The sequence below is a fragment of the Bombina bombina genome, chromosome 1, assembly GCF_027579735.1.
Source record: "Bombina bombina isolate aBomBom1 chromosome 1, aBomBom1.pri, whole genome shotgun sequence".
Lineage (NCBI taxonomy): Eukaryota > Metazoa > Chordata > Amphibia > Anura > Bombinatoridae > Bombina > Bombina bombina.
The window spans coordinates 232,184,448-232,198,564 of NC_069499.1; the positions used below are offsets into that span (position 1 = coordinate 232,184,448).

Sequence of the window (14,117 nt, forward strand, 5' to 3'; positions counted from 1 at the left end):
ACTCCGGTGCTATTTTAAAATAACAAACTTTTGATTGAAGATATAAAACTAAGTATAATCACCATAGTCCTCTCACACATCCTATCTAGTCGTTGGGTGCAAGAGAATGACTGGGAGTGACGTAGAGGGGAGGAGCTATATGCAGCTCTGCTGGGTGAATCCTCTTGCACTTCCTGTTGGGGAGGAGTAATATCCCAGAAGTAATGATGACCCGTGGACTGATCACACTTAACAGAAGAAAGCAGCATTAATTTCAGTTTAAGCTTGTATTGTTTTATCAAGTAAATATGTGTTAGAAAATAAAGCCTAATAAAAACACTTTACCCTTTCATTTTAAGAGTTTAAAAGTTAGTCTCACACATGCTACAGTGCCTGCTTCATGCCCCAGTGTAACCCATACAACAGTATTATCTATGTCCCATAAAAAAAAGCAGTGTCTTAATTTGTCAAGTGCATGGTCTCCCTAACTGGAAGAAAAAGCAATTACCTGTTCCGCTGTAGACAGTTACAAGGTATGAGAAGACACCTTTCTTTTTCAAAGGTCTCTGAAGAACTAACAGAGTAGCCAATTCTGGCTTTCTAAACTAGGGCAGCAATTGTTAGGAACTTGTAAAGAGGTACTTACTGAGTTTTCCTAACTGCTTTAAAGCCACCACTACCGGACTGCAAGGAATGACATGGAATATGGCTATACCCCCAAAACTTGCTTGTAGATGAAATCAAAATTTGTATTCAGACACCTAAACTTCACCTCCTCCATGCACCGAAGGCAAAAAGAATTACTGGGGGTTGTGGGTAAGGGAGTGATACTTAGCAGTTTAACTGTGGTGCTCTTTGCCTCCTCCTGGTGGACAGGAATGATATTCCCAACAGTAATTATTCAAGCCGTGGACTAACCATCGCTTAGGAAATAAAAAATAATAAAAAAATGTCCAATAGCAGATTTGATTAGAAACAATGTGTTATGAACCTATGTTTGCATAAATGCTTCTTTGAAAGTCTATAATTCACATAAGGTTAACTTCTAGGTAAATTTGCAGCTAATATGGTTAATGGCTAATATTCAGTGTATGATCCCAGAGTCATTGTCGCCATAGACACTCAGAACATGTAATAGAGGTGGATGCACGTGCAAATTACCTACCATATCATATCACCAAAATGGGGGGAAGGAGGTGTTGGGGGAATGCTTTCAAAATATCCCGTTAAAAATCCATTGATATTAATATCATATAACTGACTAGATGAGGTGATCTATTTGGCCTTTTGTGAAAAATTTTAAATAACAAAACAAAAACAAACAAAGTGGTACATTCTCAGGTATTACCAACAAGCAATTGGAATGCACAGATGCATTAAAAATACTTGCAAATACATAATAAAACCTACACACAAATGTACGCTACAGAAATAGCTGTGGCTATAAAGGTATTTAATGGGGATTGGGTGAGGATATATACCCGGTTTCAGCAGTAATTGTCAAAATTTGTAGCACCACCTGTAGGATACAATAGTACATTAAATAATTGGTAGAGGTTACATAACCACAGGAGAGACATCGGGGAATAGAGGCTAAAGATTAACCAAAATTGTATTACCCTCAAAAGGTGCTATTTTAATAAATAAAACTTTCACATTTCATTACGGATTACAGTACAGGTACATATTCCCAAATCCAGACTTTCATTAGTATTTTTTTTATTTTAAATAAAATTAAAAATTACAATTTCCCCCAACAGTAAGCCAAAAAACAAACCAAAGACGCAGGCAGAGACTGTGTGTCCTAAAATGCAAATGATAGTCATATTATGACATGTAATTATTACCTAAGTGGCATAAGATACTGTTTACACTTGGTCCCATTTTACAGATGCAAATATACAAATATTCCAAAATCTAAACTGTTTCCGATCCCAACCAGTTTGGATAAAGGGTTTTGTATCAGTAATACTTCATATGGATTTAGTAATCAGTCATCCAGAGATTAAGGGCAACAAGAGACTTATATTATATGCTGGCAAGAGTTTTATGTAGTTTTATAAAATGACAAATATATTTATGACACACGTGAACTAATGCCCTCTAGTGGTGAAAAAACTGCCAAAATGCATTTAGATAAGAGGCGGCTTCAAGGTCTAAGAAATTAGCATATGAGCCTACCTAGGTTTAGCTTTTAACTAAGAATACCAAGAGAACAAAGCAAAATTGGTGATAAAAGTGCATTGGAAATTTGTTTAAAATTGCATGCCCTAACTGAATCATGAAAGTTTATTTTGGACTTGACTTTCTTTTTAATAATGAAAGAAAAAAAATTGAGTTTTCATGTCCCTTTAAGAGGTTATAACAAATCTTGTAAGTTTATACATACAAATGTATTCCATGCAGGCATCCTACTAGCAGAACTATTACACACTTGCAATAGATAGTGGTCCGATATTTTATTATTTTTTTGTAATAAGGCAGAATACAGATATATTATTCTGGACCAAACAATGGGATAGAACCAACTCTTTAATCATGATTGTATTACTATTCTCATTAAAACATTTAGTGACTCCAAAAACACAAATTTCAAACAAATGATTTTCATAAAACTGCATAGTTTTCTTTTGTGCACAATTCTTTGAGGGGAGCGTACAGTTGGGTACATGCAGGTAGATAGCTAAGAACAAACGTTTTTTTTACCTCTATAAAGTGGTATGTTGCTGCAAGTCTAAGCCACATCAGTCTGTTTAATGTAACGTAAAGTAAATCTAGAACACGCTAAAGACTTTAGTGTAGAAAAATCCTGTACATTGAAAAGCACAACTTGACATCTGTTTGATCTTGGCAAACAGCATAGTATAGGATGCCTCTTCTACACAACTAGAGCAACTAGCGAAGCATTACTCAATTTATTCTGGTACTAAATGACTTAAAAAGGCATCAGGGATATAATCACATTCAATTCCCATTTAACATTAGAATCAGCAGCATAGCTGTCCTAGTCACAGCCTCACGCTCTTCCTATGACGACCCTTATAGTGTTTACTGATTACGAGTTTGAAGCGTGTGCTGAACTGCTGGAGGGATAAAATCTCAGAAGCAACAGCTGGTGTCCTACAGCTGTTTGATTTAATGGAGGAACCGGATGCTCATTTTCTGTTCTACATCCACTTTTTCCAAAACCTAAAAAGAAAAACAATATTTTTGTTACAAAGTTGGAAAGTCTGGAGATAATGTAGAAGGTGCCAATGGAGGGACATCAGTAAATTAGCAATACATTTTAACATGAACATACTTATAATACTAGAAATTATTCTGAAAGTAAACAGTGGTATGTTTGAACATTTGTCAACTCAAAGCTTAAGAATCCCTGCACAATATTATGAAAATTTGTTTTATTTGAAAAGGACATGAAACCCAACATTTTTCTTTTGTAAATCATTTAATTTAAAAACATTTCCAATTTAACTTTCAAATTAGTTTTGTTCATATGGTATTCTTGTTTAAGAGATACCTGGGTAGTGTTTTACATGTCTGAAGGAAAAAAGTGCTGCCGTCTAGTGCTCTTGCAAATGTATAAAATGATTGCAAAACTGCTGCTGACACATGAATGCGCCTGAGCTTACTTCCCATATTTTACAACAAAGGATATCAAGAGAACAAGACAGTTTGATAATAGAAGTAAATTGGAACGTTGTAGGACAGAGGTTTTTCCCAGTTCCATCAGTTTTATTTAGTATAGGTGCGCCCATACATATTATTATACACCAATTTTTAACAGAAACTTGACAAAAGAGCAGGAAATCCCCAACATTGTGCAGCATTAAAACCAAAGTCCTTTATTGCACCATGTTAAAAATACACACAATCCTTTATGTGCAGAGCCATGCAAAAGTCAGCTAACATGCTTCAGCATACGCCGTACTCATAGCTGCATTGTCTGTGTGCATTTTTAACATGGTGCAATAAAGGACTTTGGTTTTAATTTTGCATAATATCGCTCTTTTGTTTCAAGTTTCTAATACTGGCCGCTGCTTGGAGATTCCCCAGCATGCATGTCCCTTTTCAGCGGCTGAGGCTCAGGCTACAGCTTGGCATGAGGACGTGGATGACGTAAGGGAGAGAACCACGTGACCGCTGGTGAGAGAGCCGTCAGGAAGTGAGTGCCTTTAAAGAGTCCCGCTGAGGGCTGCCTGAAAGAGGTGTTGAGGACACAAGGAAGAAGCAGTCGATCAGCTGGAGTGGCTGCTAGGCTTCTGTTTATCTCATCAATCGGGTAAGCTGTGGGACGAGGTGAGCATTAAGACTCCCTAGGGTATCACTCTCTGTGGCTTGTGTAGCCTCATTATTTACATTGAATTGTTAATAGGAGCAGATTACCCTTCTTGCACTTGGTCCTATTGTAAATACCAATTTGTAACAAACAAACCTTTCTTGTGATACCCTACATGGGTACATAAAATAATAATAAACAACAATTTAACACTAAAAAATGGGTCAGAAAGGGAAAAAAATTGTTTTGCATAGTTCTTTATAACCATGTCTACAAAACTAGTGTAACTAATAAAAAATACCTCCAAATTAATTTATTATGTTTTTCAAATTGTAGGAATACCCAATAAGTCGAAATATTTGAGTAATTTATAGCAAATATGGATCAAAAACTACAAAGATGGCATTATTGTTATAGTTTGACTGTAAGCTGTAAGCTAAATATAGTGGTAAACCAAATTCAAAACTGCTACACAAAAAGACACCCCAGGGTATTAAACCAGTGGTATTTTGACACGGTTTAAAAAAAAAAAAAAAAAAAAAAAAAAAGTTATTACCAAGGGCAGAAAACATTTAGGAGGAAAAACACTTTATGAAAACAAAATGTAGAAAAAAAAAAAAAGTGTTTTTTTTTTTTAAATGGGGATTTTCTTATTTGCTGCTGACTCGGCAGTGTGTGATATTACAGAGCGTGGGCCAAGAACTACAGGCTGACTAAAGCTCTATTACAGTGCATTATCTTTCAGCTTTTTTTCTCCTCCTGCAGGCACTTTTGTCAGTTGCAGGAGGGAAGACTTCCTCAGTTGTTGAATGTTTTGTTTCCCCCCCCTCATATTCTGCCCATTGTGTCCAGTTATTACTTAAAGGGGCAGTAAAGTTTTTTGTTTTTTAAAAAAAAACTTTCATGATGATTCAGAGAGACCATGACATTTTAAACAACTTTCCAATTTACTTCTGTTATCAAATTTGCTTTGTTTTTTTATGTATCTTTTACTGAGGAGCCCCAAGGCAGAATACTGTGGGATGTGCAATCTAATCGCAGAAACTGCAGTGTGTCTGCAGAAACACCAGCCATGGGGGCCCATTTATCAAGTTCCGGATCATTGATTCGCGATCATCATCGAGATCAGCTGTTGCCTGGCCCCTGCCCTACTGTACAGGTTAAGTAATGGAGACTGACAGTCAGCCCTGGATTAAAGATCACTGTCAGGGGACATGTGAAACTTCTCTTGAATTGCAGTTTATCTATGCAGCAGGGATTCTCTTAGTGGTGACATCAAGGTATATTATAAATAACTATTTATGCACATTATTTTTATTATAATCTGCCTTGATGTAATCACTAAGAGAATCCCTGCTGCATAGATGCCCTACGATTGAACAGAAGTTTCACATGTCCCCTGGCAGCCAGTTATCTTTAATCCAGGGCCAGGGACGTGCAGTAAAAATGTTATTTATAATCCGGCTACATAAATTCGCATTCTGTAAATTTTACAGAATGCTAAATTATGTAGCCAGATTATAAAAATCGGGCAAGCAGACCGCAGCAGGAGTATTTTAAAAGCGGCCAGTGGAGATGAACAGCTAAACGTCTCTAAAAATGTCTAATTTAACACAGGTGCCAGGGGTCTGTTAGTATGCTATGCGCCTCACACGGGCTATACAGAGCGCGGGGTTAAGTCATAATTGCAGTTGTTTAAACTTTTTCTGCCCATTTCAGTTCTTCAGCAGTCTCCTTCCTTACTCCAGCGGTGGCCATTTTGCGCTACAGACATGAGTTTTTTTGACAGGAGGGGGTAAGATTCATAGCGAGGATACTAGTGTTGATAGCGCAGCTGAAGCCAAGATAGGTCGAGAGAATGCAGAAGTGGACCAGCATAAAGCTGTGTGCTGCTCTTTTGGCGTCTTTGTGTCGAGTTTTGATATATTGCACTGGGTCTCGCATTTTTAAGACCTATTTAACCTTCATCATTATTCTGTAAGTAAAGAAGAATAATACATTTCAGAAATATTGGTTAAACTGACCTTTCAGAGAATATTATATTATAATCTCTATCTCTTTCTCTGAAGGGTCAGTTTAACCAGGATTTCTGAATATTGTATTATTCTTCTTTATTTACAGAATAATGGTGAAGGTTAAATAGGTCTTAAAAACGTGAGACAAATTCAAAGCCCCAGTGCAATATATCAAAACTCGACACAGACACACCAAAATTTATTATATGTAGTTTTAGGTAGGGCTTTGCATAGGGGAACTGTGGCTTCAAAAAATATACTGTAGTGTGTAACAAACTAAATTGTTAAGAAACAGCAGTACGTCTGCAAACATACCCTGTGCTGGCTCTTAAAGACCTCTGGCAACCCAATATTCTTGTTGGCTCCTAAGTCTGATATCAAATTGTCAACCCCTGCATGGACAGTTTGTGCACGGGCCTTATTGTTCAATTAAACACTACTGTCTTATATGGTAGTTCAGCGGTGAATTCCTAATATATTCACTGTATTTTATGGGGAAAAGTTGTATAACTTTGAAATGTTATATATTCACTTGTTTCCTAATATATCCTATTTACATTTGTACATAGATGTACTTTTCATGTGTTTGCATCTCTCTTGCCCAGCAATTTACAACACATCCTTTAGTCTGTGTAAGAAGTTTTCTTTGCTACAGTATTAGTTCTGTAATGGAGCAGACTGGCTTGTTGGTTCAGTACATTTTACAACACATCCTTTAGTCTGTGCAAGTAGATTACTTTGCTACAGTATTAGTTCTGTAATGGAGCAGACTGACTTGGGGGTTCAGTACACTTTTTAGAGCTAGGTTCTGCTCTGGTGTTATACCCATATCACTGTTTGATTGGCGCCTTAAGCACTGTTTTCAGTTATAAGTTAGTAGAATGGAAATGTTTTCCCTGGGTGGAACCCTTGGGGGTTAGATCCTCATATAATACATGTATGTTTTTCAATTTTGTGTGATGCAGAAAGAACAGTAGCTAGGATATATGTGTATTCTTTTTCAACAAGGGAAACTAAGAAAACAAATTAAAAGTGTCTTAAAATTACATGCTCTGAATCATGCAAGTTTAATTTTTACTTTCCTATCCCTTTCAGTATATGATGTATGTATGTATGTATGTATGTATGTATGTATGTATGTATGTATGTATGTATGTATGTATATATATATATATGTTATATATATATATATATATATATATATATATATGTTATATATATATATATGTTATATATATATATATATATATATGTTATATATATATATATATATGTTATATATATATATATATATATATATATATATGTTATATATATATATATGTTATATATATATATATATATATATATATATATATATATATATATATATGTATGTGTATGTGTATATATATATATATACACATACATATATACACATAATATATATACATATATATATATATATATATATATATATATATGTATATATATTATGTGTATATATGTATGTGTATATATATATATATACACACACACATATACACACACACACACACACACACACAACACACAGAGAAAACCCAGCACTCACAAGCTCTCAGCTAAGATTTAAAAGCAAAAATGGAAAGGTTAGTCACCGCATCTGGCCAAATGGGACAAGATGCGGTGACTAACCTTTCCATTTTTGCTTTTAAATCTTAGCTGAGAGCTTGTAAGTGAGTGCTGGGTTTTCTCTGTGTGTTGTATTAATTTGTTTTGTAATTTTCCCTATGGTTCTTGCACCCAGACCTGTCTGGGGTTAACTGCTTGTGGCTCTGGGGACAGCACAGCTTCCTGTGAGTGCCAGTGGCACCCAGGGCTGAGCATGTTGCAGGGTCATGGGATGTGTACCCGGTCTGGTATGATAGTGCAGTTCCCTTCCGTGTTTTATATATTTCGGAAGAGTTCCTTCCTTTATCAAGTCTGAAGCAATACTGACCAATTCAATGGAATTTACAGATTGTATCTTAAAACACAGAATAGCTAAGAAGACAGAAAGTGCAGGGAGAGAAGGAGGTGTAGTAAAAATCATGAGGGGGGCTTAGGTAACAGGCAGACAGTGTCCAGTGTAGGCGAACAGACGGGGGAAATACATAGCTATACATAGAGCATATCCTGACATAAAGTTATATATCAACAGTGAATCAATATCTATAAAGATGTGAAATTGTATATACAGGGGAAATACAAAAGTTAAAAAAAGACAAAAGTGTGGACATAAGGTTACCTGTGTACCTATGTATAAAGAATGTGGAATATACAATGTAATTGACTAAATGAAAGTACATTACAGAAAATTTTGATAATGTGTTAAGAATCCAGAGTCCACATTTAGTCCAGAATTAAACAAGTTGAAGTGCACTATCATTTTCATTTCAAAGGTTTTTCTTTCCATGGTGTTTTTGAAGTTGCCTTTGAGAATTTTGATTTTGAGGTTTTGGATGGAGTGGTCAGGTTGGGTGAAATGGTGACCAACAGGGGTGCAGTATTTTGTTTCACAGTGGTTTTTGATTGAGTGTCTGTGTAATCCGAAGGTGCAGTTTTTGGCTTGTTTCTCCAATATAGCATCCCACTTCACATGCAGTGCAATGTATCATGTATACCACATTTGCAGATATACATGAATATGCCCCTTTAATTTTATAGGATTTATTATTGTGGTTTGCTGTGCTGCTTTCACAAACGTGTTGACACAGTTTGCAGAGAGCTTTATAGCAGCACTTGGTTCCATCCCGAGTGTTCTTTTTCTCAAGGGGTAGCTTCCTATGTACCAGTTTCTGCTTTAGGTTAGGCGGTTGTCTGTATGCCAGGATTGGGGGTGAGTGGGATCCTCTAAGAGTAGTGGCTGTAAGTCTTATGATTTTTCGTATCCCTTCCACAGCAGGGTTGTATTTGACTACTAGTGGGATACGTGATATGTTTTTCTTTTCCCTGTATTGTAGTAAGTATTCACGGGGAGTATTGAGGGCAGAGTTAATTTTTTTATTTATAATGCTTGTTTTGTAACCTTTTTCTCTGAATGATTGGGACAGTGTGATGAGGTGTTTGTCATGGTCCTTGGTATCTGAGCAAATTCTTGTAGCTTGACTGTAGATTATGGATTTTTTAATATGATTGGGGTGGGAGCTGGAGCTATGGAGGTAGCTGCATCTATCTGTTGGTTTCCTGTATACAGATGAGTGCAGTTTGCCATTTGTGATGGATATTGTTGTATCAAAATGTTTTGTAATGTACTTTCATTTAGTCAATTACATTGTATATTCCACATTCTTTATACATAGGTACACAGGTAAGCCTATGTCCACACTTTTGTCTTTTTTTAACTTTTTGTATTCCCCCTGTATATACAATTTCACATCTTTATAGATATTGATTCAATGTTGATATATAACTTTATGTCAGTATATGCTCTATGTATAGCTATATATTTCCCGTCTGTTCTCCTACACTGGACACTGTCTGCCTGTTACCTAAGCCCCCCTCATGATTTTTACGACACCTCCTCCTCTCCCTGCACGTTCTGTCTTCTTAGCTATTCTGTGTTTTAAGATATAATCTGTAAATTCCATTGAATTGGTTAGTATTGCTTTAGACTTGATAAAGGAAGGAACTCTTCCGAAAGCTTGTCAACTTATAAACGAATAGTTAGTCCAATAAAAAAAAAAAAGTATCATTGCTCAATGCAATACGCTTGTCATTTTGAGATATCTCGATCTCTCTCTCTGGTGGAAAGTGTCAGGTGGAGGGTAATCTCTACACTAATGCTAAAATTAACCTTACAAGCTACCTGCATAACCCCATCACTATCAGGAATAATAAAAGTGTGGTGTGCCTTTAATAGTAAAGGTTAAAATCCTCAACACTACATAATTTATACGCACCCAACATTATTGATCATGATTTCTGGGAAAATCTACAAAATAAGATATTGGCAAAAGCAGAAGGAATGTTAATAATAGGAGGAGATTTTAACATGTCCCCGCACTATGCCCTAGATAGATTCAGGCATAACACTACAATATTGAAAACCAAAAAAGATAACTTAGAAACTAAAATCTTCAATAAATTATTTAACAATTTAAGAGTTAAAGATATATGGAGGTCTCAAAACTTGGATGGTAAAAACTTTACTTGTTTATCAAAAGCCCACAAGTCCCTCTCGAGAATAGACTTATTCCTAATAGACGAAAAATTACTGAATTTTAAAATCAAAGCTAAAATTCTCCCGATTATAGTTTCGGATCACGCCCCTATAACTATTGAAATTAGCTCACATGATTTTAAAACCAAAAATAATCAATTTCACTTTCCTCAATATCTGGCTACTGATCCAGAATTCAAAACAATGTTAAATTTAAAATTTGAAGAATATGTCTATTTAAATAGAGAATATATTAATCGCCCAATAATATTTTGGGAGGCTGCAAAAGCAGTCATGAGAGGAGAGATATTGGCATATAATATTAGGAGAACTAAAGATTATAAAAAAAAGGAAGAAAATATTATCAAAAAGTTATCAAATGCTTATAACAACTATATAGTAAATAAAACGATTGAAACCTGGAACAATTACATACAGGTCAAGAAAGAAAGAGACTTTTCTCTTGCATAAAACAACGCAACGTGAACTGAGACTTCAAGCGAAGTTGTATAAATACGGGAATAAGGCAGGCAAGTTACTTTCTAGATTAGTCAAGCAAGATAAAGGGAATACTATAATTGAGCATATTTAGAAGGACGATAAACTCTTCTCAGACTCAGAAGAGATTTTAAAAATAATGGTAGAATATTATCAAAGTCTGTACTCTTTAAATGCATCCAATAGCAGAAATAGTGAGGAGTTCTGGGAAAAGATTTCTTGTCCAACTATTTCAGAAGAAATGAGTGAAATGATGAATCTCCCTATTACAGAGATAGAGGTCGTGAAAGGGATAGAGGAACTGCCCATTAATAAAGCGGCAGGACCAGATGCCCTGCCTAGTGAATTTTATAAGTTGTTATCACCCTCCATAGCTTCACATTTAACAAAACTGTACAATGACATGTATAGGGAGGGCACTCCACCATCAAACACCTTCTCAGCCTCCTTTACTACCCTTATCTTAAAACCTGGGAAAGACCCTACACAAAAAGAGTCGTATAGACCTATCGCTCTTCTCAATACAGATTACAAACTGTTGACATCTATCTTGGCACGTAGATTACAAACCCCCCTTGCACAGATAATACACAAAGATCAGGCAGGTTTCATGATAAATAGAAACTCCTCGGCTAAAATCCGTGAGCTATTCCTTACGATAGATTTTTTTAATGTACAACCGAACCAAGTCCAAGAAATAGAACATAATATTAATGATAAGGCTATTATCACAATTGATGCTGAGAAGGCGTTTGACTCGGTCCACCATGATCACCTTCTTCATACACTCTTTCAATTTGGTTTTAGAGGTCATTTCTCTAAATTTATTGAAAATCTATATAAAAACAGCTTATACCAGGCTCCTAGTTAATACCAGACAATCATCTACTATTCATCTAGCTAAAGGCACAAGACAAGGATGTCCTCTTTCACCCTTGCTTTTCAATATTGCAATTGAACCTCTCGCGATTCTGGTTAGACAAGATATAGAAGGAATTAAAATAAGGAAAAAGGAACTCAAAATCTCGCTTTATGCGGATGATATTCTAATATATATGAGAAATACTCAGTTAAATATCCCTAAACTCTTGTCTATTATATCACAGTTTAGCTCATTTTCGGGTTACAAGATAAACACTAACAAATCGGAACTCTACTGGGCAAGACCTCCAGATCAGCCCCTAGATAACATGCCCTTTAAAATTGCAGAAGAAGCATTTAAGTATCTGGGTATTATAATCTCCTCAAACCCAGAACAATGGTATTCTTTCAACATACCCCCAATTCTAAAAGTAATTAGAGAAACAATGAAGTACTGGCAAAATTTACCTATTTCACTTTCAGGCCGAATTGCCCTTTATAAAATGATATTATTTCCAAAAATCCTATACATCTGTCAAAATATACCAATTCTATTAAAGGAGAAAGATATCAAGATCTTAAACACGGCACTTAGAAAATTCCTATGGCAGGGCAGGAAACCTCGAATATCTCTTGAAAAGCTCTTTTTGCCCAGAAAATTTGGAGGCTGTGCTTTACTTGATCTACGGTTATATAATCTTGCATTCTTAGCTCGTATAGTAATAGATTGGATCTGCCTTAAAGATTATGCAACAAACAATGACCTAGAAAAGAACGTTAGCTTGCCCTATCTTCCAGTAGCCCTAATCCATGTGAGAAGAGGCGAAATTCCAAAGGAAATTAAGAAACTTCAGTCTATTTTTATCCCAATCAAAGCCTGGTTAAAGATATGTAAAATTTTAAATATAAATGAGAAAATTTCTACCTATTTACCCTTAAAAGGAAGCCCATACTTTGAACTAGGGTTACAAATATCACCTCTTACAAGATGGGAAGCAAACGGTCTTGAAAGAGTAGCGCAATTAATCGATATGTCAAGGAAATGTATCTAATCATTTTCTGATCTCAGAAGTGAATTTGACATTCCACAAAAAGATTTTTTTGTTTACCTCCAGGCAAGACACTATGCTTGGAAGTTAATAAATGAAGCAGGTTGGAATTGGTCTCTGGGTCCATTAGAAAAATCGATAGCATTAGCTAATGGGGGCCAAATGTCAATATCTCTATGCTACCAAACGCTAAAGTTAAGTAAAGGCGTGAATCATATTAATAACATTGAACTAAAATGGGCCCCACTTATTGAACCAACTTCTATAGAAACAGGATATATTCAAACTTCCATCTTAAAAGTAAATCAAACAACATTCTCTTCTACTTGGAGGGAATCACACGTGAAACTTTTGCCTATGACTTATGTAACTCCTGAAAAGGGACATAGATGGGGCAATACACAATTTAACAAATGCCCAAAATGCTCAATGGGAGCGGCGAACCTAAAACATATGTTATGGACCTGTCCAAAAATAAGAGAGGTATGGAAGAAAGTGGAATATTGGTTAAATAGAAAGCGTGGCATATCTTATGCGATTCTCTCTTTTATAAATGTAATTTTTCTTAAAACAGATGAAAGACTCCCCCCAGATAAGGAAAAGATAGTAAATGTCACAATATTAGCAACAAGATACCTAATCTTTAAAAAATGGAAAGAAACAGCAACTCCCAGTATCCCAGAGATAAAAAATTGTATAAAAAAGCAATGTATACTTGAACAATTTGATACAAAATTATTTGAAACCCAAGATGTTAACAGGTTCTTCCAAAAGTGGTCATCATTTATAAAAATCTTTCCAAAAAAAGAAATAGATCATCTAATTTATCCCTTCAGGAATTCAGATTTAGTTTTATTAGGAATTTGGTAAGAATAGAAACCAGTCCTCCCTGCTTCTCCTCTTCTCTCCTCTCCCTCTCTTTTTCCCTTTTTTTTTTTTTTTTCTCCCAATCTCAATTCTCCCGGCCCCCCCCCCCCGCCGCTCATTTCCCCCCTCATTATGTTCATTTCTTTCTAATGCATTAAATTAATATCTAAGGTTGATATGGGTACCCTGTAAACCTAATAAGACACTTTCCCAATACAGTTAGGAATAACAGTGAAGATAATCTAAGGTCCAAGAGACCTACACATGTATTAATCTTAGATAAAATATTAGGTTAGATCAAGTTAGATGGAATTAGTGGAATCAGTCAATATACAAGAATAAATTGGGACTGACTTTGTCAAGTTACTTGTATTTCTTTTTTTCTCTTCTTATCTTGTTCATGTAGA

The 14,117-nt window shown here is 35.5% G+C and overlaps 1 protein-coding gene across 1 annotated transcript in view; it reads right to left on the minus strand.

The window, feature by feature from the left end:
- Positions 1-1,681: 1,681 nt before the first annotated feature.
- Positions 1,682-14,117, minus strand: part of CHP1 (calcineurin like EF-hand protein 1) — an 86,616-nt gene continuing 74,180 nt past the window's right edge. Inside the window, exon 7 of the mRNA XM_053697873.1 lies at positions 1,682-3,168. Coding sequence (XP_053553848.1) covers positions 3,115-3,168 — 54 coding nt within the window. The 3' untranslated portion in view covers positions 1,682-3,114. The remainder of the gene's footprint in view (positions 3,169-14,117) is intronic.